This window comes from Brienomyrus brachyistius, chromosome 10 (genome assembly GCF_023856365.1).
Source record: "Brienomyrus brachyistius isolate T26 chromosome 10, BBRACH_0.4, whole genome shotgun sequence".
NCBI classification, from domain to species: domain Eukaryota; kingdom Metazoa; phylum Chordata; class Actinopteri; order Osteoglossiformes; family Mormyridae; genus Brienomyrus; species Brienomyrus brachyistius.
Window position 1 is genome coordinate 8,523,756 of NC_064542.1, and position 25,953 is coordinate 8,549,708.

General features: G+C 39.6%; 1 protein-coding gene across 1 annotated transcript in view; it reads left to right on the forward strand.

Moving 5' to 3' along the window:
* Positions 1 to 3,937: 3,937 nt before the first annotated feature.
* ctnna1 (catenin (cadherin-associated protein), alpha 1) overlaps positions 3,938 to 25,953 on the forward strand; it is a 62,350-nt gene continuing 40,334 nt past the window's right edge. The window contains exons 1-7 of the mRNA XM_049029104.1: positions 3,938 to 4,279; positions 6,760 to 6,879; positions 7,034 to 7,229; positions 9,230 to 9,396; positions 10,322 to 10,441; positions 11,691 to 11,951; positions 17,123 to 17,326. Of these exons, the coding sequence (XP_048885061.1) occupies positions 6,775 to 6,879; positions 7,034 to 7,229; positions 9,230 to 9,396; positions 10,322 to 10,441; positions 11,691 to 11,951; positions 17,123 to 17,326 (1,053 nt within the window). The 5' untranslated portion in view covers positions 3,938 to 4,279; positions 6,760 to 6,774. The remainder of the gene's footprint in view (positions 4,280 to 6,759; positions 6,880 to 7,033; positions 7,230 to 9,229; positions 9,397 to 10,321; positions 10,442 to 11,690; positions 11,952 to 17,122; positions 17,327 to 25,953) is intronic.

The following is a 25,953-nucleotide window of genomic DNA, read 5'->3' on the forward strand; positions in this document are numbered from 1 at the left end:
TATGGTCTTTGCACCAACCCATGTTTATGACCTATCCGTCCATTAAACTTAGACATTATACTAAAGCAGCATATTAGGTGCATAGTCATGCACACATGATAATTCTCAATCTCCCTGAATATAGTAATATTAATGTAATATTATTCTCTCATAATAGAAAAGGAAAGATTATGATCATGTACAGTTCATCAAAGATAGTAATTACCCATGTACAACAATAATATAATATTATTTCTTCAGAAAATTCTATTTCCATTAAATCATGACATTTAGAAGCCATGCATGGGCCATTATAGCAGAAAAACCCATCTGTACACATTTTTCCATACTGAATAAAATATCATAATGTATGTAACCTATATAGCCATAACCATAGCTTAAACAGAAACTATCGGTTTGAACTGCTGGAGTGAAATATTAATTACTACTGTATCTATATGTATTATCACATTTCATACTGCTTATTAAGCAATCTGTTCATTATACCTAGTGTTTGGGTATCTTTTGCAAAAGTCAGGATCCAGAACAGATGCGGAGAGAACCCATGAGATTTGCTATGATACCTGCACAGTGCAATGGTAGGTGCTTCTATTATGTGTCAGACTTTCATTAAATACATATTTGTCTTAAAGTGACAAAAGAGTCATCCCTTGGTATAATTATTGTGAAGAGTTACAGATGGTTAATGGGGGACGAACAGCATCGCTGTCACTTTTATTCATTAGGATAAAAGGAAAACCCCAAAATGACTCCTTCATCCTGTACTAAAAAAGGATGGAGCTGATCATAACCTGACTTTGATGTATGCTGTCTTCATTATGTAGCACAGTGCCTTCAGTTCAGAACCTGGATTATGAATCCATCCATCCATTTTCCAGACCGCTTATCCTACTGGGTCGCGGGGGGGGGGGGGGGGGGGGGGGGTCCGGAGCCTGTCCCGGAAGCAATGGGCATGAGGAAGGGAACAACCCAGGATGGGGGGCCAGCCCATCGCAGGGCACACTCACACACCATTCACTCACACATGCACACTTATGGGCAATTTAGTAACTCCAATTAGCCTCAGCATGTTTTTGGACTGTGGGGAGAAACCGGAGTACCCGGAGGAAACCCCACGACGACATGGGGAGAACATGCAAACTCCACACACATGTAACCCAGGCGTGAGACTCTAACCCAATTCCCAGAGGTGTGAGGTAACAGTGCTAACATCTGCACCACCATGCCACCCGAATCCTACATTGAAATTTTGTTCTCTTGGATATTTTGAATTCAGCGCAATGTAACTCAAAATGTATTTATTTTGATATCATATTAGAATGGTCTTTAAGAAATAATTATATAAAAAAAACATCTGCTTACATTTAATCTCTATATTTTGGAAGTGAAAAACAATTGAAAAAAAATTGCCATAGGAAGCATGTATACACACAGTCAGGTAGGCTGGTGGTAGCATTACTTTTAGAGGCTGCTTTTCATAAGCAGAGACATTTTAAAATCGAAGGAATAATGGATGGAAATACAACAGCTTGCTGAAACACTGAAGCTTGGGTGAAAGTTCATCTTTCAGCAAGACTATTATCCCAAACAAAAGGCCAAAGCAACATTGGAGTAGCTTAAGAACAAACAGGAAAATGTCCTACAATAGTCCAGTCAAAGCTCTGATCTCATTCTAGTAGAGAATTTGTGGCACTATATGAAAATTGCGGTGCAGAAGCATCATCCGACTAACCTAAATGACCTGAAGCAATTCTGCCTGGGATAAATGGGCCAAAACCTCTCCAGAAGAGTGTGCAGAACTTACCCAAAAATACCCAGGGTTATAGCTGCAAAAGGTGGCTTTACAAAATATTGAAATGCAGGGACTGAATACAAAAATAATGTTCATGTTTTTTTTCCCCAAGAACATTTTCTAACATAAAATGACACATTAATAACTTCAAAGCATTTACTCTCTATTTCTGCATCTTATGCGTCCCCAGTTCACAAGCAGGTGATTATTGGCCAAAGGCGCGACAATATGTAGGAATTCATGCTGTCATACTGATAAAAACTTGCTAAAAGAGATTCTGGGATGTGCCTTAATTGCATCTCATTATACTGTATCATGCTTCCCAGTAGTCAGACGTTATATAGGTTTAGTTATTTGTCAGATGACTTTGTTTAAGGTGACTTTCATAGTTAGCATTCACGTACATGTGTGTAACAAACTACAGACAAAGGTCATTGGTAGAAGCACATGGTCAGTAACTGGGGTCTATCTTGTGCATTCTTCAGATACGAGGGGCTAAAAATACGAAACACTAATACAATCATCATGACAATGAATATGCCATCAGCAAGCCTGAAGACCCATAATTATTAATAACACAGTAATATGGAGTACTTGAGAAGCACAGTGTGCATTCCAGGGCGAATAAGACAACAACACATTAACAAAACATTTAAAGATTGAATATTCATTTCAATATAATGATATAATATATAATTACATTTCATTTCCTTCTTCAAATACACAGATGGAGAGCATTTGTTAACTGCACTGAAAAGCAGATGCATTACAAGTCTCAAAATCTGATCTAGCGAATTACAAAAGAAATGCTTACTTCAAACAAATTCAGGATACACTGGAAAATGAATCATATTCTAAAGCGGTTAGTTCTTGTCTTTGAAGATAATCCTGAGAATCTCCAGACCCTTTCTCATATTTTACTATTACAAAAGCCTTAAGTAATATCGAAGGAATGTCATAATCTGAAGACGCACTGGCCACTTACAGTCCATATGCAAAGTATTATATAAGTTTGTACTTCCTTTATACGAGTTCTGTCTCTTTGGTCTGCCAGCATCAGTTTTGCATCAACTGATCGTTTTTTATCAGCACATGGGAAACTTTTTGGGGTTAAAGACATTAACTAAAACTGTCTTAGGAAAAATTCATGTGCATTCTGTCGTTAACCTTGAAACAATAGTAAAATATTAGTTTATAGGTGCTGCCTCAGGGAGAACAGGATATATCATTAAGACCCATCTTTAGATACTATATGGAGTGCAATTATTAAGGGTCTGGTCTTTCAATCTCAATAATGCTGAAAAATTATGTTTGAGCATGTTACATAACCTGAATTGCCTTGGGAACATTTTTTAAAAAACTATATAACTGGACAAAATAGGATACTGAATGTTATGTAAGTTGCTTTGTATGAAAGCATGTACAAAAGTAATGCATGCCTCTTCAAAGCAGCATACAACGATTACCTTATCTTTCTAACTACTTGACACACCTCCTTGCGTAATCATAATGGCATTTATGCCACACCTTCTGTTTCCTGCACGCCAAATCAAGGTTGTGCTTCTAGTCACAATACTTTCGTAGGACGGCAGGCGAGAAAATCGGTAGGCAAAACAAGTGAATTCCACATACATTCCAGTAGGACTCCAACCCTGAATGTGATAAACTTACATAAAATTAAGGAAAGATAAATTTAACACATTTATCACTCTTGGAGCCCCATACGTAAAGGAATATTTAACAGACTAGAATGTATTACATTTTAGTATAATTCTTTTTCTCATCAACTTTCAGAATCTAAGGGCCGAATTTAGTTACTTTTATTGTGGATTTGCTTTAGTCTAAACTCAGTATGAAGAGACTAATTCAATTTCGGTGTAAATGTATCAGCCATTTTAAAGCAATTTCTTGCAAGTGATCGAGCCGGTACGTAGGTCCGTGTGACGTAATTAGTATGAAACTTGCTTTTCGTCACATTTGAGGAATTTACTTGTAATAAAATGCAAATTGGGAAGGCAGGAACGCACAGGAGTGTCACCTTGGCGAGTGGGCGCGCAGGTCTGGCGTTACCGGGAAGCCACGCCTCGGGCACACCTGATGCGCGGGCGCGTGCGTGCATGCATGCGTGCGCGCGCCGACCAGCCATCCCCGTATTGTTCTGTTCCGCTTGGTTCCTGTTTGCTGGCCGTTCCGGGAAGCGGCTGCGCCTCCCTCCGCTACACGCAGGAAACACTTACGTTAACTAATGCGCATAACTGCCGAAAAGTTCATATTTTTTTATTCCAAGCACTTTTTAATACTCTGTTACCGTCGAGGATTTAGTTTTGGACCTATTTGCGAAGCTGTGGTATTTGTGTGTTCCCGGCTGTTGATATCGGAACTGAGATAAAAGAGGGGATAAAGGGAAAGGAAAACTTTGACGGAATTTATCATTCCACCATTTTGAGGCGTCCGCCCTTTCCAAGTTTCTCACCCGTTTTGTGTTCGGTAAGTTTGTCCATTCCGTATGTTTTTAATCATGTTACTAAAGTCAATAATGACTAAGTAATTAAGCATTTTTTCGTGAATAAATATGTAGTTGTTGGAAACAGTCGATAGTTTTGGTGCACTATTTGTGAGGGACTAGGGAGTTTTCTAATCCGACTGAAATTGTATTGTTTTTTTACCTATTGTTTGGTATTATTGGCAATAATGTGATTTTCTGTGTTATACTTAACTAGATACCGTGAGTGAAAACGATTTGTCGTGTTAATTAAGCTGGGGTAGTTTGTGTAGTATTGTGTATTGTGTAGTTTGTGGCGTTTTCTCGGGCGTATCGAAATATAGTAGTCGGACTGTTGGACAGTTGTCTAAGTTGGTTAGTTTTGTTTTCTGAATTATATAACTGGAACTAAAAGCTATTTGGATTGTTCATTTGGTGGACCTTTTAATTTTAGTTGGATTATTAAATGGCCGTGTAGCTGGAGTTTAAAACGTTTCATGCATAATTTGTGCGTTTGTTTGTAGTGGGGAGATCAGGTTTCCCCACTTTCTAGAAAGCAGGTTAATTGAGCAACTGTGGATTTCGCAATTTGTGTTGTGGGTGTGGGGTTAAATCCCAGATAACGTTATCTCAAAATCTTTCGTTATAAAAGCGAGAAATTGAGTGCGACTGCGGAAATAGTTTATCTCTAAACGTTTAATACTGTCCTAGACAGTAAACGAAACGTCCACGTGTCCTGCACGGCTATATTTAATTATGTATAAAGTGTACAAACTAGAGATGTGGGTTATGATAGCTTTTTATAAGTTTTAAATGTGAAAAACTGGTTAAGACTCCGTTCTTCTGCGTATTGTGTTCATTTACATGCGGGTGTGGCCCGCAGGCGTGGGATCGGCCTTTGCTGCCTCGACACGTATGAGTGTAGAAGCGAGATGTTTTTTTTTGCATTAAGATATTCAGAAACTTGGATCTTTTAAAATACTTATCACCTATTAATGGTGACGTAGGTGTCTGCCCTTCCTCTTATGTTGATAGAGCTAATCCTGTTAAGGGGTCGAGCATGTGTCATGTAGTTGGAAGGTTTGACCTCACTCTGGTTTTCCTGCTTGCATTTATTCATTAGGGGAGGAGTAAACTGCATTGATTCCTGTACCGTCTTCCCGTACTTTTATGGGCATTTCTGGATTTGTCAATTATAGTTGTGTATAGCTCAGTTTAAATCGAGAATGCTTATCGGTCTCTTACTGCCGCTTATAAAAGTTATTTTGTGACACGTGATGCGTGTTATGTTCTGACTACAGTTTTATTTTAATATGTAAACTCTGAATAGCTTATCTTGAAATGGCTAGATGGGTATTTTGGCATTTTATGGATGTCCTTTTGAATATGACCCTTTAACCTGCTTAAAGTAATTGGCAATGTTTTTTCTTAAGGCAGTTTAAATTATAGTAGTATTTTATTTGGGCCTGAATACATTATGGAAAATGAGTTGTCTCACAGCTGATGTCTAGCAGTTTAGGAATATTTAGTGTGACTATAAATGATTCAATAATAGTTGCATCTTGGTCGTCAAAAATTTCTCTGAATAACTCCCCCAACCTCCAGTAACGCATTATCATGTTAAAAGAAGTCGCTCAAAGGTAGCTTTACAGGCAGTTTTGAAATGTAGCATTAATTTTGGCTAGACTCTAGCAGATAGATGTCTTGTCATGCCACATCTCAGTCGGGAATAGCGACAGCTGTACAACCTTCCAGGATTTGCTGATTTCTTCAGGGTAGTCAGTGCCTGACTGGAAATGCGTAGTAAACCAGTAGTCAGGTTAAACCCACCAAAGAACAAAAACATTGCCTTACATGTTGTATGTTCAACCCCATTTCCAAGAAAAGTTGGGACGCTGTGTAAATTTTTGTTGTATAACAAATATATGCTCAGATTGCTGGCATCAAATTCAAATTGACCATATGTTACGAAACAATTTCTCAGTTTCAACATTTGATATGTTGTATCTTGTTCTCAATTTTGTTTTCAATTAAACATGGGTTTAAATGATTTCCAAGTTTTTTCCAACTTTTTTGAAAACTGTTGTAGTTGATGTCTGAAAATGTTTGTTATTTTTAATTTTGTGAATTTTTTTCGTTTTCCCCTTTGACGATTATTCTCAGAGCTTACATTTTAAATATTACGTCAGGTTACGTGAGTCATGTACAACTGTATTTATTCACCACTCTGCTGGTTTCGATTTTTGACGTGTCTTTACTTGAATTCCCCTCCCATGCAGCCTTTCAGCTGTAGCTGTTTTCTGAGTATGTTGGATTCCTCTGGGATTTTTATTCTCTGATATCAGTCTGACCGTACATGCAGTAACACAAGGCTAAACTTGTTGTTTCCTTTATTATATTTATAAGCTGCTATAAAACTCAATTTAATGTTCATATCAAGTGTTATCTTCAGTGAAAGGTAATAAACCATTTTCATTTTTCTTAGATTCGGCGTGAAAGAATGACAAGCATTAACACACCCAATATTAATTTCAAATGGGATCCCAAAAGCTTGGAGATCCGCACACTGGCTGTGGAGAGACTCCTTGAGCCCTTGGTTACTCAGGTAAGCGTTGTCTTTCATATTTGCCCAGTTCTGCGTGCATCACCTTTTATAAACAAATTATCGCAAAGAACTGAAATTCTTTTACGGATCTAATTTTCTACCAAGTTCTTGGGTTTGAGTTTTATTTTTAAAATGTAATTGTTCACTGGACTAGGTCACCACCCTGGTGAACACCAGCAACAAAGGGCCGTCTAATAAGAAAAAGGGTCGCTCCAAGAAGGCGCACGTCCTTGCGGCTTCAGTAGAAACAGCCACGCAGAATTTTCTTGAGAAAGGAGACAAGATTGCAAAGGAGAGCCAGTTTCTCAAGAATGAGCTTACTGAAGCAGTGGAAGATGTGCGCAAACAAGGTAACTACAGGTCGTTGTGGCAATAGTTTTAACTATTATTAGTGTGTGTGGTACACAGATCAATTAGTCTATCACTCTTAATTATGTGTATTGGCAGCAGATGGAATAATGCGTTGTGCATTGATAGGTTTATTAAAATGAAACCATTGCCATCTTCACTAGATTTCAAAGGTTTATTCAGATTGTTTGGAAATAATGCTTTTGTTTAAGGAATATTTGGGTATTTTTGTGACCTTATTAAGCTGTTCTCCCCTTCAGCTGTAAATAGTGTCTGTGTAAGGGTCGGCTTACGGGTGCATTACTCTTTGTTAACTATTAAATAGTGCAGCTAATGCCTGGTACATTATTCATCATATAAATGTGAAGAATTTCTTCATGTTTTTCCTGGCACATTTGCGGTGCATGTATTAAGATTACTGAGGAAACTCTGCCACATTGAAAAGTGTCATATCTCAACCTATTGCATAGATGCCTCACTGGAAGGTCTTGTGTTTTCTTAACCACTGTCTTATCTGTATGATGTGTTATGCGACCTGTGCTGCTTGTGATCCCCCCCTCCTTCCCCCACACCTTTCTTGAAATCCCTCTTATAAGTGGTTGCAAGTAGCTGACAGGCTGTGCAGGAATGTCTGATTGATTTTGGCACACTTTTGTCTGGGTGGAATTCAAAGACTGGTGCATGAGAGTGGCTGTGCAGCCATGTGTGGTTGGACTGATAATGCTGCCTTTGAGTATTGCTAAATCTCTTCTAGAATGAATGAGTCTTTCCCCACCCAGCTGTGGTTTAACAGTTATGTATAATCAGTGTACTAAATATAGTTGTAGTGTGATATGTGAGGTTGTTTCTAATGTACTTTAAATTCTGTTTTTTAAATGATCAGTGTATATGCTTGCATTTTAACCTACATTGTAGCTTTATTTCCTGTAACTCAAATTTTTGCATTGATTGCTTTTTCTTCTGTGCTTTACTGGTTTTGACAGGTTTTCTCCTTTTCTCACAAGTAGTGACAATTTTAAAATTACCTGCTAATTTGCTTGGTATGTCTTTATTGGGCTGCTTTTGATCTTTAACAAAATGACCTCATTGCTTATCTTAGAAAGCAGTAAAAATGTGTAATTTGCTTGGAGGTATTACACAGCAGGAGATGAATTCTTGTTTGAGGGACATGGGGACATTGTGGAATGTCCATCCCTTCCTAAGTTTCCTTTGTTAGCATGCACACTAAGGTCTTGAGTAAACTTTAGTGAAACGTGCAGGCTGCAATCTTTTCCAGCCAGGCATTCTAATGTGTAATGGCTGTTACTCATTCCAGGCCTGTTCACGTCTATAATTGTCTTTTGCAGTTAACTTGCTGCCTGTCCTCACTATACTTTGTGCCTTTGTTCCTCTGATAGCAGCTGTCCATTCTTGTATACTGAATTTCCTTTGCTTCAGTCCAGCCTGAGAATGGGCTCTTTTGGAGGTGGGGGGAAGAAATGAACTTTCAGTGAAACTTTGGTTCAGTGAGGGCAAATAAAGCTTCGAATCTAGTGTCTGAGTAATGTCTTTTTCCTTGCATTTCTCTGACAATAAGCTGATAATATAAAGGCCATAAGATGCTTTTTCCATTGCTGCCTGATTGCAATGAAGTTTTCCAACCAGCTCTGCTCAGATTGATGGAGCTGATGTATATTTAGGCACTTGTGTTGGGTAATATGATTTCGTAGTCTTAGTTGGTGTTGCATTTGTTAGCTTTTTAATTTAAAATGTGACAACTGTTGTAAATGTTTGGTAGTGCACCGCTGCATTCATCACCCATAGTTTGCGCACACTCCAGGGAGGTGTAGCACTAATTGGCAGAGCAAAGCACATGTTATGCTGTCTAAAATGACATGGTTCTGTGACATGAATTTTCGGTTTTTACGGTTTAGGTTTTGATAGGGTGCCCTTCATTAGAATTACAATTTTACATCAGTCTCCTAAATTGGTGTACAGTCATAGTGTCTCCGTTTGTCTGCAGGAGACTCGATGAAGACTGCCTCTGGAGAGTTTGCTGAAGACCCTTGCTCCTCTGTGAAGCGGGGGAACATGGTGCGAGCCGCTCGGGCCCTGCTTTCCGCCGTCACTCACCTGCTGGTTTTGGCTGACATGGCTGATGTCTACAAGCTACTGGTGCAACTCAAACTGGTAGGAGAACAGCAAACTTTGCCCTAACAAGCTTTCCTGTATGTCAGTGTTTGTCATCTTTGGCCACCTTTTCATTGCTGGTACTGTCTCAAGGCTATTTTTTTCTTTCTTTTTTTTGGGAGGACCTCTGATGTTAAATGGGATATAGCTTTGCAATTTCTGCACCCAGCTATCAGAAAAGGGCAAAACTGTCAGTCTGTCATTCCTCAGGAAACCTTGCTAAATTCAGATTGTTCACTAGCCAGTTGTCTACTTGTGATACGTTGTGTGTGTACATACACACATTAGTGCCTTTTTTTTTCCTCTGGATTTTCACTAATTATCATCTGATAAATTGGGCATCTTGTTGATTTGATTTTTATTCCATTCAATTTAATGTGGCATTCTTTGCACTAGCACACTTATTGTACAGTTGTCATCTAAGCAAGCATACCAACTAAACTGCATAACATTGTCTTGTCCTAGTTATATTTTTATCTACTGCCTGTGTGTTGAGCTGTCATGTAAGTTTACTGGAAAGTCGTCTACTACTACTGGAGTGTGTGTGTGTATGTTGGGGGAGGGGGGTATTCCTGGCCGATCAAACTGATTTTGATTTTTGTATGACAGTGTTGGTTCTTCAATTCTCAGTTTGGCTCACTGATATGTTTCTCTAATTTGATTTTTTTTTCTTTGGCCTTGTCCTAGCCACTGGTTCTATTCAGGTGCAGTTTTACCACAAATTCTGACTTCCTTGAAATGTTGTTGAATTGAGCAATGAGCAATTGTGTGTCAGCTGCAGTTAGTCATGTCTGGACAAATGGAGAACTGTGCAATTTACTGTTAATATCCGCATAGTATCTTGCATGAAAGATGCTTTCAGAGGGATTTTAGGGTATTGGGCAGGAGTCCAGTTATGTTAAAGAAGCTCTTCCTTTTTTTGTAGGTGGAGGATAACCTGGCAAAGGTCCGCAATGCAGGCACTGAGCAGGATCTTGGCATTCACTATAAAGCTCTGAAGCCTGAAGTGGATAAACTGAATGCAATGGCAGGCAAAAGACAGCAGGTACAGTCCTACCGAGGTGGATGGGGAGCCTGCAACATGAAAAGCTACCTGGAGGGACTGCTGCACTGTCTTCCCAGGACTCCTGGGATTTGTCTCACACCCCCCGGTTCTCAGATCTGGATTGCTCATGCTTGTATGCCATTACACTCTTTTGGTCCCTCTTCAGAAATAAGCCTCTTACTGTAACAAGTCTAACAAGATCCTGTAACGGAAAATGAGATTTGGGCATCTGGGTTTGCTGGAGCTGACAGCGATTTACATTTCATAAAACTGCTTTGTGACAACACATCACTGAGCGTCACATCACTAACCTGTAACAGACAATAGGAGATCCTTATGTCTCGAAGTTCAAGCCCCTAAGGTAGAGCTGCTTCAAGTACATGCATCAGGTTGCTTATTGGGGGAGGGGTAGTGTTTATCTGCCATACTGGACTTGAGCAGCTCATACACAATGCATTTTCATTGATATTCACTTTCTGACATGTGCTAGGTACTTGGTTACAAGTGGCATACAGGCAAATCTTTTAATTCCGTCTCCAGTCAATACAGTACTACTTTACCATTTAAACTTCTGTGATTTCCCTTCCTGATTGATTTCTAATGCATTTCCAATAATGCAATTATGAATATTAAGGTATTTACATTTGCTTTCTGTAGTGTATTTGGCTGCTGGGGAAGTGGACAATATCAGGTTTCTGTCAAGTTTCCTGCCTGTACGTCAGACATCTGACGACAAATCTCAGCTGATGTTTTCATCCCTTTGATTGTCTTTGATACACAATCAGCCAGGCTGATTGAATCGGAGGACTGCTTTTTAGACCCCTGTTGGCAGATGTCTGTGTTGCTAATATCGTGTGGATATTATGAATTAGCAATTTGGGCAAAGCATTTGGCAGAAAAGTAATATGCATAAATGGCAGCTGCTTTGCTCCCTTAGTCAAATGATTAAAAAGAGCACCTAGGAACAGGGCCACAAGCACGAAAAGAAATGGGGCAAATAACCTTGGAGTAAATTGCTCCTATTTTGCTTATCTTGTTTCTGCAGTAAAATGAATTTTTTATGGTTTGTTTTGAATCAGGCTGCAGAGGATAATTTGTATCCTTTGATTTATTATTGTAATTGTTTCCAAATATGAAAACTTTGAATCATTCCTTATCTGGTACATCTAGCCTGATGTAGTCAGGTAGGTTGGATGCTGTGAGGCATGAATGACATAAAATTGAACATTTTTTCTTTCTTCTGGAATAGGAGCTGAAGGACGTCCACCACAAGGACCAGATGGCGGCAGCGCGCGGAGTGCTACAGCGCAATATCCCCATGTTGTACACGGCTTCACGTGCCTGTCTGCAGCATCCCGACGTGGCTGCCTACAAGGCCAACCGTGACCTCATCTATAGGCAGCTCCAGAATGCGGTCTCTGGCATCTCCAACGCCGCCCAGGCCGCGGAGTACTCTGCCAATCAGCAGGGAGGGGGAGGAGAGCTGGCCCACGCCCTCAACAACTTTGATGTAAGTAATCCGGGTTAGGATGTCTTGAATTTCCTCGTTTTCAATCATGCCTAACATTCAGATGTGGTGTTTTTAAAATGCCTGGCACTTCGTAGTCTCTGCAAAATGGTACTTGCAGATAGGTGGGAAGAATGCACTGCTTATATGCCAGCAAATAAGTTTTATAAATGCAAGCATATACACTGGTCGAATAAGCAAATGTGTTTGCGCTGTAGGTAATGGTTGATGTTCAGTCAATACATTTCAGGAACGTTACTGCTCATCTTTAACAGCTGAACGCAGTGAGGTTTTCCTGTATAAATACAGGTGTGCTTTTTAAGTGTTGAAGTGTGAGCCGCCTTAGTTTTACAGAGTAGTCTGAATTCTTTTCCTTGATGCTCTCCTAAACTCTGCGCAACATTCTTCAGTGTCACTGGGGTTATAATTATGCAGTGGAGGGATTCCTCTTCAAAGCTCCTCTGATGTTTAAGGAATGGAACAGATGAGCAGTCTAGGCTCTTAGAGACCCTAGTGGCTTGTCGCTATGCTTAGCCCCTTTTTGCAGTCTTCATAATTCCTTTTGTGAGTATATTTGGATGCTTTTGAATTAATGCAGAGTTTAATTGCAAGCACAAAGCATGTGTGCTAGTGGTTTCATTGTGAATCGCTGTTTGCTTTTCTCCTTCCACTCTTACTCTACAATTATTCTGATTCCTGAATAAGGAATCTTTATGAATCTTTCAAGTGTGTCTTGTATGCCTCCTGTGTAATGTTTGAAGCGGAAAGCTGTGAAATTATCCATCAAAACTGAGCTTCTTTCATTCCACAGCTCTTGCCGCAAACCAGGTCTTAACATCTCGATCATTTGAGTGCACGTGATTTCATTTTATGATTGCAATTTTTATTATTATTAGCCATGATATCTGGTGTTAAATTAGTAATGGTAATTGTTAAATATCATGTTTTAAAGTGCATTAAGTGTGCACTGTGTTTTACAGAGATTAAGGAGAAGCCTCCTAAGTTTTCAAAATTACTTTTGGCCGTTGCTGTATTAAAATTAGGGTAATTGATTCAGGCTAGCATGTTCTAGTGAACTGGTGTCTTTAACTGAATGTTCTCCTTCCTTGTTACTGGTACTTGCTGAGGGAAATGGAACATGGCTGATCATTGTGGCATTTTTGCTTTTGAAAGGTGGCAGTGCTGGCAGGGTATAGATCAATGTTTCCCAACCCAGTCCTCAGGGACCCCAAGATACCCACTACTGGAGGTTCGGAGGGAGCAAAAACATGAGACCCTGGTATAGATGATGCATGAATGGATGGCATTTGGTACCGTTGTAGTGTTTGGGGATTTGTAGTTAGACTTTTGTCCAAGCTTAGTGAATTTCCATCTGATTCTCTGAATTTAGCTTTATTTTGATGACTTGATGTATTTGCAGTAGGTGTGTGGGACTTCTGTGTCAAATTTACTTGAGTATGTAAGTATAAAGTTTCACAGTACAGAGAGGATGTGAAAAATGACACATTGCTGGGAGGTCTGTCAAAAAACAGACAAAAATGTGGAAAGGGTGAAAATGCTGGTCATAACTGCCCAGTGTTGGACAGTCGGGCTGGTAGCAGGCTAGTTCAGTGTAATGCTTTTATGGAAAAGGAAAGCATACGCATGGCTATGCTTGATGTGCTTCAGACTGACACTGGGTCCCAATGAGAAAGTGCCCTCCAGCTCAATCTTATTTCAAATGTAAGCTGCTAAGTGGGGAAATCATTCAGTCAAGAAGCAAGAAAAATTAGTGCTCTTGAAGTAAGCTTGATGAAGCAGAAATGGTCCATATTTAATCCATTTTGGATAATTCAACAAGATGCCTAAGCATAAAGATGATTCAGATGCTCTGTGTGTTATTGGTGATGGTATTTGAGCACAACTTTAAAGATGCTTTAATATATAAGATTTCATTCATTTATGCTTGTGAGTGCTTAACACCTTTCAATCATAGCAGTCTGCGTCTCTTGGTTTCCGGTGACTGTGCAGACATGTCAGATTTTTTCTGGATCATTTCCTGGTTCCCAATTTCAAGCTGATAGAACTTTGAATGAGTCATCGTTCAGTTTCCCTGGAAACATGACGTACAAGCAAGAATGCCAGACGAGATAAAGCTAATAAAGTGTGAGCGGGGTGGCTTTTTTTTTTTTTTTTTTTTTTTTTTTTTTTTTTAAATATGACTGTTGAATTGGTTACCCTTTTACCTGATGTGTGGAAACATCAGAGGATTTTTAAATTTGAATTTGGTTGCTTGTAGCGAGAGAACACTTGATGTCTGCACGCCCCCATTGCATGTCACAATTGTATGTAAGTGCTTGTGGGGGCTTTGAAAAGGAGAAGAACCTGGGTCTGTTTTGATAGTATGAAGGTTGATGATTCTCGACCGATTTGGGCTTAACACTTGCATGGGAGTGCATTTTGGAATAGGTGTTAATCTTTAACCCTTATTTTTCTGTTCTAACTCACCCATAATGAACACTAGTTAAAAGCCTCATTGTATTCAGCATATTAGTTGCATGTTTTGGTTTTTATGTGGTATATCGTTTACTGACATGCTGTTAGTTGTGTTTAGCACAATTGCTAAAGTAAATGGCTAACAATGAACTGAACCCTCCATCTTAAATATTGGAACCCTTTTTAAATAGTTTGGACAGTAATGGGTCAAAGAGTTAAGTGTCCTCTGAACTGAGTGGAGCTGTGGACATGGCTTCATGCATCTCAAATGAGGGTGTGGATGAAGGCGTCTCCTATCTGTGCCAGCCCTTTAAGAGCCCAGCCTTCATTATTTAGTACTGCATAGATTCCCCCACTATTGCTTCCAAGGTCTCTGTCCTATATCCTTTAAGGTTCATTCAATCTACTGGCCTGTTTCACCTTTATTATGCTCCACCTCCCCACCATACTGCCTCAAAGAGCAACACAGCAGTGTGGGAAGTCATCTTTGGCAACCTTTTCTTGTGAACAAAATGCAGAGTGGCTTTATGGGGTGGCAGCTGGTGGGTTGCAGTAGTGTAATTTTAGATGGCTGATCTTTTGAATAAGTGGAAAATATGAGGACAACACTTGCTGCTGCTGTTTTGGCCTGTTTTAATGGCCTTTTGAGTTGGTGTCAATGCACTGGCAGAGTAATTTGCTGTCAGCTATCTTCCATTTGCTATTTTGTAGTGAATTCTCTTAGGATTGGGGAGACATCATAGATTGAATGATGAATTTAATGAAAACTGTCATCCAGATGATTATATGTGGGCTATTAAAAGCAATTGTCTCCTGTTAATGTCACGTTGGGATTATTTTGGTCAAAGAGGGTTCTAGTACCATTCTGCTCGCTGTCCCAAGGCCAACCAAGCAATCAGTCTGGATATCTATTGTAAGAGTATCTTATCAAACTGTAGTTTAGAGGTTAATTCCCCATTGCTTAAATGCCGTTCACTTTATCTGACCATTTTCGATGTCGCTGAATTTCTGTGAAGTTTTTTTTTTTTTTTTCTTGAAGCTTTTTTAAAAAAAATGTTTTATTGATGAAAAGGATATACTTTTCAGTATTAGTCCCATAGCTTCCTAAAGTGGCATGAGTTTTGTACAAATTTTGAGCTAAGAATCTCCACCAGAAATTCATGAGCTGAATTTAATGCATTCATTTTTTTCCCCCCCTTCATCTTAATAGGCGCTTTTATACCGCAGGAACTTTTTTTTCTGGAAACAGAACCTTTTTCCAGAACCAGGGACTTTTGTATTCACACCGTAGGAACTTGACCCGATTTTGTAGTTCCTCGGGGACAATTCCAGAACCATTTTTAGTACCTATGTCTAGACTAGGTATTTTTGTTTGAACAGGAACTACTAGAGAGGCGATAACAGCAATAGCTTGCTGACTTGTTGAACTTGGAAGTTGCACGGAAGTAAAAAAAGAGATGTAGTGGCGCAAAAATTGAAACAATGCAATTGTGTTCGTGCCCCAATTACATTTCATACATTGTATTGGCACCTGAGTATAATAATGAACTTCATTATACGTCTTGGAAGCCTGTACATATTAGTTTCTTGTAATCAGAATTTTCTGTTAATTGTTCTAGTGTCTCTTTTTTTCATCAGTGTTGGTGTTTAGGAGCTCCTTATGGATGTAAGTGCACCAAAGAAAGTATAATTTCCTACATTTGCGGAGTTTGTCATAGCCTGGTCTTGGAATTCATTTTCAGTACTTTGGCAGCTGCTATAGAAAAGTAAGGGATCAGGAGTTATTAAACTCTTTTCATAAAGTCACTGTCTGTTCCGGATGGCTGCTTGACTGATAAGCTTTTCATAACCTCGTGCACATTCATGTTTTTAAATTGCTTGCTCCCTGTAATGTTGGCTGCTGCCCCCACCCCCCATGCTAAGGTCTATGCCTTATTCCATGCTAAGTCTAAAATTAACATACAGCTAATGGGTTTTCCTAAGTAATCCAATGTGCAGAGCAAATCTGAATCTCAAATGGGTCAAGCTGCAGCACTGAACATGGAACTAAGTCTTTAATGGTGATTATTTCCTAATGTTTCTTAATGTTGCTGCTGTTTGCTGTCTGTTTTAAATATACAGTTAAAACATAACTGGACATGAAGGTATTGTTTGCATATATCAGCTATTTCCTAATCTTTCTTTTTAAACCTGAATTGAAACACAAAGTACATCTAGTCCCTCCCATCATATATAACTTTTCTTTCACAAGCAATGCTGGTGATTTCAGACTCAGAATCCCGCTGTATCAAATCTTCATCATTTTTGTGTTTTTTTTTTTTTTTTTGGTCCAAAGAAGCAGAGTACAATTGCTTTCTTGCACACCTGCCAAACAAGTCAATCTGTAAGGTTGCTGCCGCCAGCAGTGAATGTAGTGTTCCTAAAGCTGGCTCCAGCACGCTCACTTTTTACCATGTACAGTGTAAAGAGCAAATGGATTGGTGGAGTGTCATATTTGCGCACACTTGCCAACAAAATAAATATTTATCCACTGCCTCTCTTCCTTCCTATTTCAAAGGGGGATAATCCACTGTAAATGTTAAATTATCAATGTGTCTGAGGACTCGCTGGGAACAAATTGCTGTTCAGAATATGTAATGAGTTATTCCTAATGCAAACGGCTTCTCTGAAAGTCTGTACCCACCTTCTTTCTGATACAGAAACAAATCATCGTGGACCCTATGAGCTTCAGTGAGGACCGATTCCGCCCTTCCCTGGAGGAGCGTTTGGAGAGTATCATCAGTGGCGCTGCCCTCATGGCCGACTCTTCCTGCACACGCGATGACCGCAGGGAGCGCATAGTGGCAGAGTGCAATTCTGTCAGGCAGGCACTGCAAGACCTGCTCTCAGAATACATGGGCAATGTAAGTAACTTTCGGTCTTTGTCTTCCTCCTCCATGCAGTCTCGTTCTATCTCCCAGAATTCACACTACCAGTCTGCAGTTTCAGGTGCAATCCTCCAGTGAAGCTCTGAATGAAACCGCCAGGGGTCACTCGTTATACCCTCATTTTAATTTGTGTATATAAATACTATTCCCGGGTTTTGTTCAAGGGCCGCAGTATATCATTGGTGCAGAATCTCTATTTTAGACCACTTCTTAAAATGTAGCTCTCATGCCTTTTTCTTTTTTTTTAAAGCATTGCTGATTTAGGCTCAGACCTTTATACTTGTTCTTCTTGCAGGATTAGTCACAAAATGAGTAATCATTTACTTGTGATCAGTTTCATACTTGGTGTTTTGGCTCACCCATGGAGTGATTTTATCAAAAGCCCTTCTATGCTTATTGAGAGACATCAGCTTGCTCATTAGGGGGGGAAAAAAAGCTGGATTTTGTATAGAAAGTGCAGCTCTTTTCAGTCTCTGGTCAGCCTGCAGACACCTATAATGTCATGTATTTGTCACCTTGTTTTTGTGCCTAATTGGTTTTAATTAGTGTCTTTTTTATTTTAAAGATCTGTCTAATGGATTTTGTTCGGTGAAGGACCTGCCTTCCCCATTTCAGGTGTTGAGAGCTGCCTTATTTAAGGCGTATAACATTTTGCAGTTTTATCACCGAATTTTACAATCACCGCATGCTCATACTCGGCTCCTTGGTTTGCAGTTGAAATATGAGGTGCAGTTACCTTCTCTGTGTCACATTACTATTAGGTTTTTTTAGTGTCACTTGCATATTATGTATGCTATTAGAATTCTACTCGATGCTGTCTAAGTAAAGCAGCTACCATCATGACCATAGTCTGCCTGTCATGACCATCATAAGGACTTCAGCCTGTGAGAGCAATGTGGGCACATTGAAGGTGTGAGATGCTCAGGCATGCTGCTGTATAATACTAAGTAGCTAATTTTATTAGCTACCCTGCCTGTTATCCTAAGGCCAACTCCAAACAGCAGATCATGTGATTGCTAAAAGTAAAGTAAAAATATCGGTAACAGTTGTTCCATAAGTAAAAACGCCTTGTTAATGAGAGCTGTCCATGGAGAAAGGTGAACAGGAAGGTCGCAAATGGACAAACTAAGAGCTTTGTGCTGTCAGGCACATTTACTCTGGTTCTAGAAGCAAATGTGAGTCTGGCACAATATTAACTAGGGGTACCCAATAAACCGGCCATTCTACTGACGCATTTTAGACTTTCACAAAGATGCAGGTTGTATTCAGTCCCACTAAACTTTGCACGCATTTTAAGTTAGACATGTAAGATGTTTAGGCCCTTGAATATCCCCCTTCCTGTCCTCTGGTGCTGGTGGTTTACTGCATCTACAGTGCTTAGCACATGGATATTTAAGGTAACATTTTTGTTTATTCGTGTACATTGAATGGCAGGGATAGAAAAAACCAAAATGGTCGTATTGGAAGACTGCCCAGATACAGCAGAGTGAATAACTGCCTCCAAGTTCATAAGTCCTTGATATCTCCATTGGGTTTTCTCAGTCTTTTGGGCTGTCTTTAACTGACCCTTTAAAAGGTTTTAGATTATAGGCTTTGATTGATTACAAGTAAATGTTTATACTTAAGCATGTTAAAACTTTACATCCAAGTCATTCAGTGTCTGGAGTGAAAGATTTAGAAATACTTGTTTAAATTGCCAGGTTCCACTCCACTCGTGTTTCATCTAGGGCTGCATAAAATCATTACTTCACCTGCTCACTTCGTTAAATCAAGTAATCAACTAATCCATGGGTTGGGCCAAAAGAAACAAGTGCAAATGCTTTATTTAAACAGGTATTTAAGGCGATTGTAAAACTTCATACAGTGCAGTGAACCTCTATTTTATCTGACAGTGGTATAGAACATAAGATCTATTGTCTTTGCCATAATTAGCTTGCTAACAATTGCGTATACACAAGTATACCGCAGTATATGGTATTTTAATGGTATATTCAAAAACAATCCCATTGACACATTTTGTCAGCTGTTTTTACTATTGATTTATTACCAACATCCTTGATTAGTTCTTGCAGCCATAGTTTGAGCCCCCAAACTTAGTTTATCCCATTCTGTAAATGTGAAGTTTTGTATACGGCAGTCAGTTAATCCATCTACCATCCATACTCTTAAATTGGATTTCAAGTAAAGGCCAATTTCAAGATGATTGATAAAGATGCTATGGAACCTGGAGATATATTTCACTAACACCTTTTTTTGTTAAATTCGTTGCCAAAGGTAAAAGCCAGGCAACTATTAATTGATTTAATAGTCTCCATCTTCTAACCACTTATTTTGATCAGGCAGCACTACAGACAAGGCTGACTTGCACCATAGACAGGATGCTGGTCATGTTACTTAATGGGCAGTGGTGCACAAAGATTTGAACCCGTTCCCTGGATATGTTAGGTGATTGCTACCCGCTGAACCACTCTAACATCGCACCTTTTCAGTGTCACATGATCTGTTAGTCTCTGGATGGCTTTGAATATAAAGGTATATTGTGTGTTTATTGGTAGTATTATGAAACATATTATTCCTTTAGAAAATGTATATACCTTCTCAGTCACAGTAGTTTATTGCATGGTTTATGCAACCAAGATCCATATCTTGAGGACGTCAGGAAAAAAATCACTGCCCGAAGCACCACATACTGTCCTATTTTTGGTTTTGGCTTTTTTGTAGTTTTCTGTACTAATTTATGGCCAGTGAATTGTATATCCCAGTCCCTAAAGGCATAGAAGACCCTGCCGCTGTCTTACCTGCCTTTTTGGCATCACCTCTACCTAAATTTGTATGAAGAAAACAGTCTGTCACTGCTAAAAATGTGACGAAGTGCTGTGTTCTTGCTAGGTGAGTTTCATTCATCTTGACTGTAATGAGTTTCGTGTACGGTAGGTTTTCAATATGCAGAAAAGCATGAACGGCACCATTTCTTTAATTTCTAACCTTTTTAATTTTGAGATGTCAGTTCTGCTCCTCTGTTTTGGTCTGACTAAGATCAGAATTTAAGGGCTTGGACTAGGGCTGCAACTCTTAATTTTTATTCGCATTTGGTTTTTATGTGCACTCACCATTTTTGACTCACTTGTGTTTGTGTGTGACTGGTGCCGCATTGCAGTCAATCTAAACTGCACATGAATTTTAGGGGGCTGCAGTAATTGAGTGTCAGTCATTAACCAGTTATTCAAATGCTTTTTTTTTTTTTTTTATAAAAAAAACTATTTGGATATCGAGTATTTGCTATAGCACTAGTTTGGACTTAAGTGCTGTGACTGGTCTCCCACCTCCCTGTAACTGTGCAGTACTTCATTACACTTCATGCCGTCATTTCAGTGTGCCTACTAGCCTTGGACCAGAATCGTGTATCCATAATATCTTTCCCATTTCTTTTCTACCTATGGAAAATATTGATGCATAAAGTAAGCAAATTTTTATTGTGCTGTACAAGTTAGTGCTAAAATTGTGAATATTTTTAGTTTATGCACTTGTAGTTGTCACTTGCACTGGGTAGTATGATTTCGGTGACATCAGATAAGTAACCCGGTGACTAAGCGGTGATTCTTTGTTAGGGAAGTGGGCTTAAGTACAATTTTATTTTCGCCCTTTTCAAGCATTATGGTCCACGCACAAGTTGAGTGACTGAATTTCATCTGGAGTGTCTGCCAGACATTGTCATGTGCGTGCAGTCTGATTTTTATGTCTGGTGGACATTTATGTCCAACGGTGCACACCGGTTGCGCATGGGCAAGGAAATTGATTAGGTATTTCTAGTACATGGCAGCGCTGACTTTCACCAATCAGGGATCAGCAAAGATAAGAATGGGTGTTTTAACTATGGTGAGTTGCTAGGCCTATATGAACAAATGTGGAGGAACCCACTAATCTATCTATTTATATAACACGCACACACAAAATATGGGGAAAAGTGAAGAATGCTAGACTGAAGGCCGCACACAAAGCAAGCAAGGATTTCTGATTTTGTCTTTCAGTTTAACCTTCTAGTCTGTTTCCAACACTCTTTCCCCCCAACATTTAACACTGCCTATTATCTGGGGGCTTATCCTTGTATTGTGTCTTCATGCTTTCATGTTTTTCTTTTACCTAAAACAAAGTCCACTGTGTTCGTGCATGCTTCTGTGGTATTTCTGTGTGTGCCTTTCTGCAGAATTGATACAGCATTTTGTACTTATTTTCCTGCAAATGGATGCATTTCAACCCGATGAATCTTTTGTCCCCCTCACCCCCATCATTGACCATTTGTCCCGAGTAATCGTTGGGATACACGTACTTCAAAACACGTTCTCCACTTCCGTGCCCTTCTTGCGCCCCCTGACTTCTCATATCACTCTACAAGCAGGATTGTCCAGCTGCAGCATCCGGGTCGCACTCCTGAAGGTTTCCCCAAGGGCAGTCAGTCGCTTTCAAGTTGCCTTTTGCAGCTACTGTTGACTTCTAATGGCATAAGATCCTCCATATCTGAAACATCTGTTACCACATGAGCTCCTGGTCCCCTCTGTCTATACCCCCCCCCCCCCCCCCCCCCCGTGGCACTTAAATTGAGCACATTCATAAAATGATTTCTGTCTTATGAGCCTAGTCCGCCTTTCTACTTTACTGCTCTGGCATTTCTAACATGGATGGAAGTATGAAATCTTTCTTTTTAAAACCTCTAATTCATTGGGTTTGATATTTTGGGCCTTGTGCATATTATCGTCTGACACGTCTCATTCTTTGGCATTAAAAGCCCAGAATTTTTGGAAGTTGTGGTGGTATCTGGACACGTCTGAGCCTTGATACCTGAAATGTGTGTATTTCTTCAAAGTAGTATTTCTTGGAGGAAGATCGGTGTTTCTAGAATCAACATTTAATTAGCACCGTTGACCATACGTTATCTTATTCCTTGAAGGGTATTTTTTTTTTAATTTATTTTTAAATTCCAGAGACGTTTTAGTATGTAATGTGTTTTTCCGAAATGATTTAATTGCACTAACTGAAATTGAATATTCGTGGTGGAAATGCCTAATGAGCATGAAACTTGATTATATATCATGATTTCTCCCCCCCCTTCCCATTTTATGCTAATTGATACCGTTCTTCATTTGACATGATTGAAGACTTGATGGTCTTTATAACCCTTGTTCTCTGTGTGGAATGGCTTGCAAAATTCATGGGTAGTATCATTCATTGTGTGGTTAGGTGATTAAAAATCTACCAAATGCTCGACTAAAAGTTTCGCCAGCTGTTAACTGCAATATTGTCCTGTCAGGGCTTTGGTTGCCGACTTCCACTTTAAACGGAGTATACTGGTTGCATAGCAACAAGCCCAGCAGCTTTTTTTTCCCCTTTTGTGGACCAGTGTTACAAGAGTAATGTGTGTGTTGCATTTTATAACGCTGCTATGTGATGAAACATGCGTGTCCAGGTCAGACACAATCTTTCACATCTATTGATACCTTCACCTTTTCGCAGTTTTAACCTGCATTTACGGCAGTGTCTGCGTTGGTGACAGCCGGGCATTGCCGGCAGTACTAATCACCAGGGACCGCTGCATCTGCCTGCTGGATATGAAATGGAGCAGCATTATACCTGGTCCTGAAGCAGCGCTTCTTGCCTGCAGAGTGTGTGTACGTCTTTTAGTGCACAAGGATCCTGCATGCTGTTTTGGAACATTTATAACGTTGCATTCATCCATTCTTCTGCAACCACTTGCTTTATTCAAGGTCGCAGAGGTCTGGAGCCTATCCCAGAGATCACCAACCCATTACAGAGCACACTCCTGCACCATTCACCTACACACGCACATCTATGGGCAATTTGATTACTCCAGAGTGCAGAGCGATTTATGTATTGTATATTAGGAGTTAGTGGGAACAGAAAGGTCAGAGGTAGAAAATGTGTTAACCAAAGCATGTTTTCTGGGCTGTGCCGGGGGGAGGAAACGGAGTACCTGGAGGAAACCCCATAACGACACGGGGAGAACATGCAAACTCCACACATTTGGAATCTGGGTGGAGACTTGAACCCTAGTCTCAAAAGTTTGAGGTGACACTGCTAACCACTGCACCACTGTGCTGCCCAGTGTGTGATAATCTAAAAAGAAAATTGCCAAGGCAGACCACTTTATTCCATGTGAAGATTTTTGGCTGTGCTTTTAGCTCCTTAAAGCTTTTGTTTTTGGATTTTTTTATGTGGCAGAGCTTTCTCCAGTTCCTCCTGTTTTGATATCTGTGTTTGGGTTGGAACATGCCCAGCTGACAAACGGTGCCATTTTCAGAGGCCGTGCCTGTGGTGCTTTGGGATCCTGTTATGGGTAACCTCTCCATGCTTCTGATCGGCTGGCTTTATGGGGTCGCATAAAGATGTAACGGGAGGAACTGCTACCTTTTTTATTTCTGTTTTATTGTTGGGACCATCCTGTTTGCATGAAATAACACCAGGGAGGCATTAAATGATTTTATTTATAGATGTAAAGATGCCAAATGACCGACAACTGAAGTGAAAGTAACTATCTCCTAATCTTGTTTTAATATATATTTAAGTTATGTCATGCCTCTTGAAGAAAATTTAATGCCACTGAGATTTCTGGAGTATTTAAGGCCGCTATAAAACACAAACCTGTCACCAGCAAGCTGTCAAATAGTGTTTCTCCGCCTGGGTCCTTGATCTCTCACTGTGGGGAAAAAAAACTTGCCTTTTTGATTGGTTTGCTGGCAGGTGAATGAGAGATGTTTCCCTTGCCCTAATTATAGAGGCAGAGAGGCATTTCTTCTATCAGAAACAAGTTCTGGTGGAGTGCTGACACTCCCTTTCTTTAAGAGGTTCCCGAGAATAGAATTACTGTTACAGTTGTCCATGTCTGGCCTGATTCAAGTATATCAAACAAATGCACCATTTACATGTTCTCTAGTACTTTCTTGTTTACATTAAAATGCTCTTTTTGGGTCTTGCTAATCAAGTGCTAACTGTTGAAGAATTGCACTTGATCATATAGTTGGCCTTGTGCTTGGTTTATCAACCATCAGTTCGTGGAACTGTGGTAAGGAATGCTGTTCGCTCCATAATGAGTCACCGCACAGATGCAAACCCGATTGCCACCCAAGTAAAATTTGCAATATATGGTGATGGAGCCTGGCTTTGTATAGCCGGAGGTTTGAAAGGCTGAAACCCTGTTCTTGGGCTGCGACTCTGAGATGGATAAGTAAAGATTTAAGCTGAATGACTAATACCGACTTGTTAGCACGGAAGGTCTTGTGTGTTTTTAAAACAGATTTCAGTGGTTAAAAACTTGTCACATAGCATTTCCAGATGTCTGACCTGACTCATGGATTTGAACACTAGTATATCGAACACGTTTTTTCACCAATATAGCTTCTTTCTTTGAGCCAGTTAAATTTGGCATGCTGCAATGAACAGCAGTTTCATCTAACTGTATATCAGACGCAAGGCACAGATTTCAGCCACACAAAGTAAATGTTTTGTCAGCAGGGTAGTTCTGTCTCCAGGGAAACCTGCTTGTTAACATGAAAAGCTTCCTTCAGCCTGTGGCTAACTAGTAGATAACTAGAGAAATGGGTTTTCTGCCCGTGTAAGGTGCTGGAGCGAGAGTAGCAGACATTTTTCTATCGTCCTCATGACTTTTTTTTGGGGGGGGGGGACACACTAGGGGACGCCTACTGGAGCAACTCTCTGATCATCTCATTTAACTACATGTAAAACTCACAAGTAATTGCCAGTAAGATTTAACTTGAGCCACTTACTTGGCAGCTACTTGAAAATAGGATTTATTCTTCTCATGGACTGTACTAGTCCTGCAGCCCTTTTCTATCTGATCACTCAACAAATAACATTGACTGGACACTTAACTGTGATTTAGTGGTGTTTTGTGATTTGGAAAGTGCTCCCATAACGACTGGAAATTAATAGTTTTGCTTGAAAAGTGAAATACATGGTGTTAAAAATCAATGTTTTTCAGCCTTAACATGCTTGGGTTTCCTTTCATTGTTTCCTCCTCAATCCAACAGTCAAGCAATTTTTGAGTGTTCCTAGAGCGAAAATCATACTAAATGCATAAAACCTAAAATAACACTAATGTATTACACTTGGTAAAAGCAGGAATGAGAAGTACAGTATGTAACATAGAAATCTAGGTACAGTGTAGCTTCACTTACCAGAATTAAGTCATGCGTCGCTTGGCAACAGGGTTACATTGAGAAATGTTGGGCGATTTTCGCCATTGAGAAGTGTGCTTACAGAAACATAGATTGTATAGCCTAAATAACGATAACTATAATAACTGTTACTGGTTTATGCATTTAAGTACTAATGTGTTGTACATGATTATATGTGCTATGCTTTTATGACTAGCAGTACAGTAGGTCTTTTACCAGCATCACCACAAACACGAGTGATGCATTGTGTTATAACTGCTATGATGTTGCTATGTATTTGGGGTTATATTCTATTTGAACTGCCATTGTATATGCTGAAGGAAGTGGAGGTACCCCCATTTATTTTTTTCCTAGAGTACTGACGTTATACCATAGTATACGGTATTTTTAAAAACC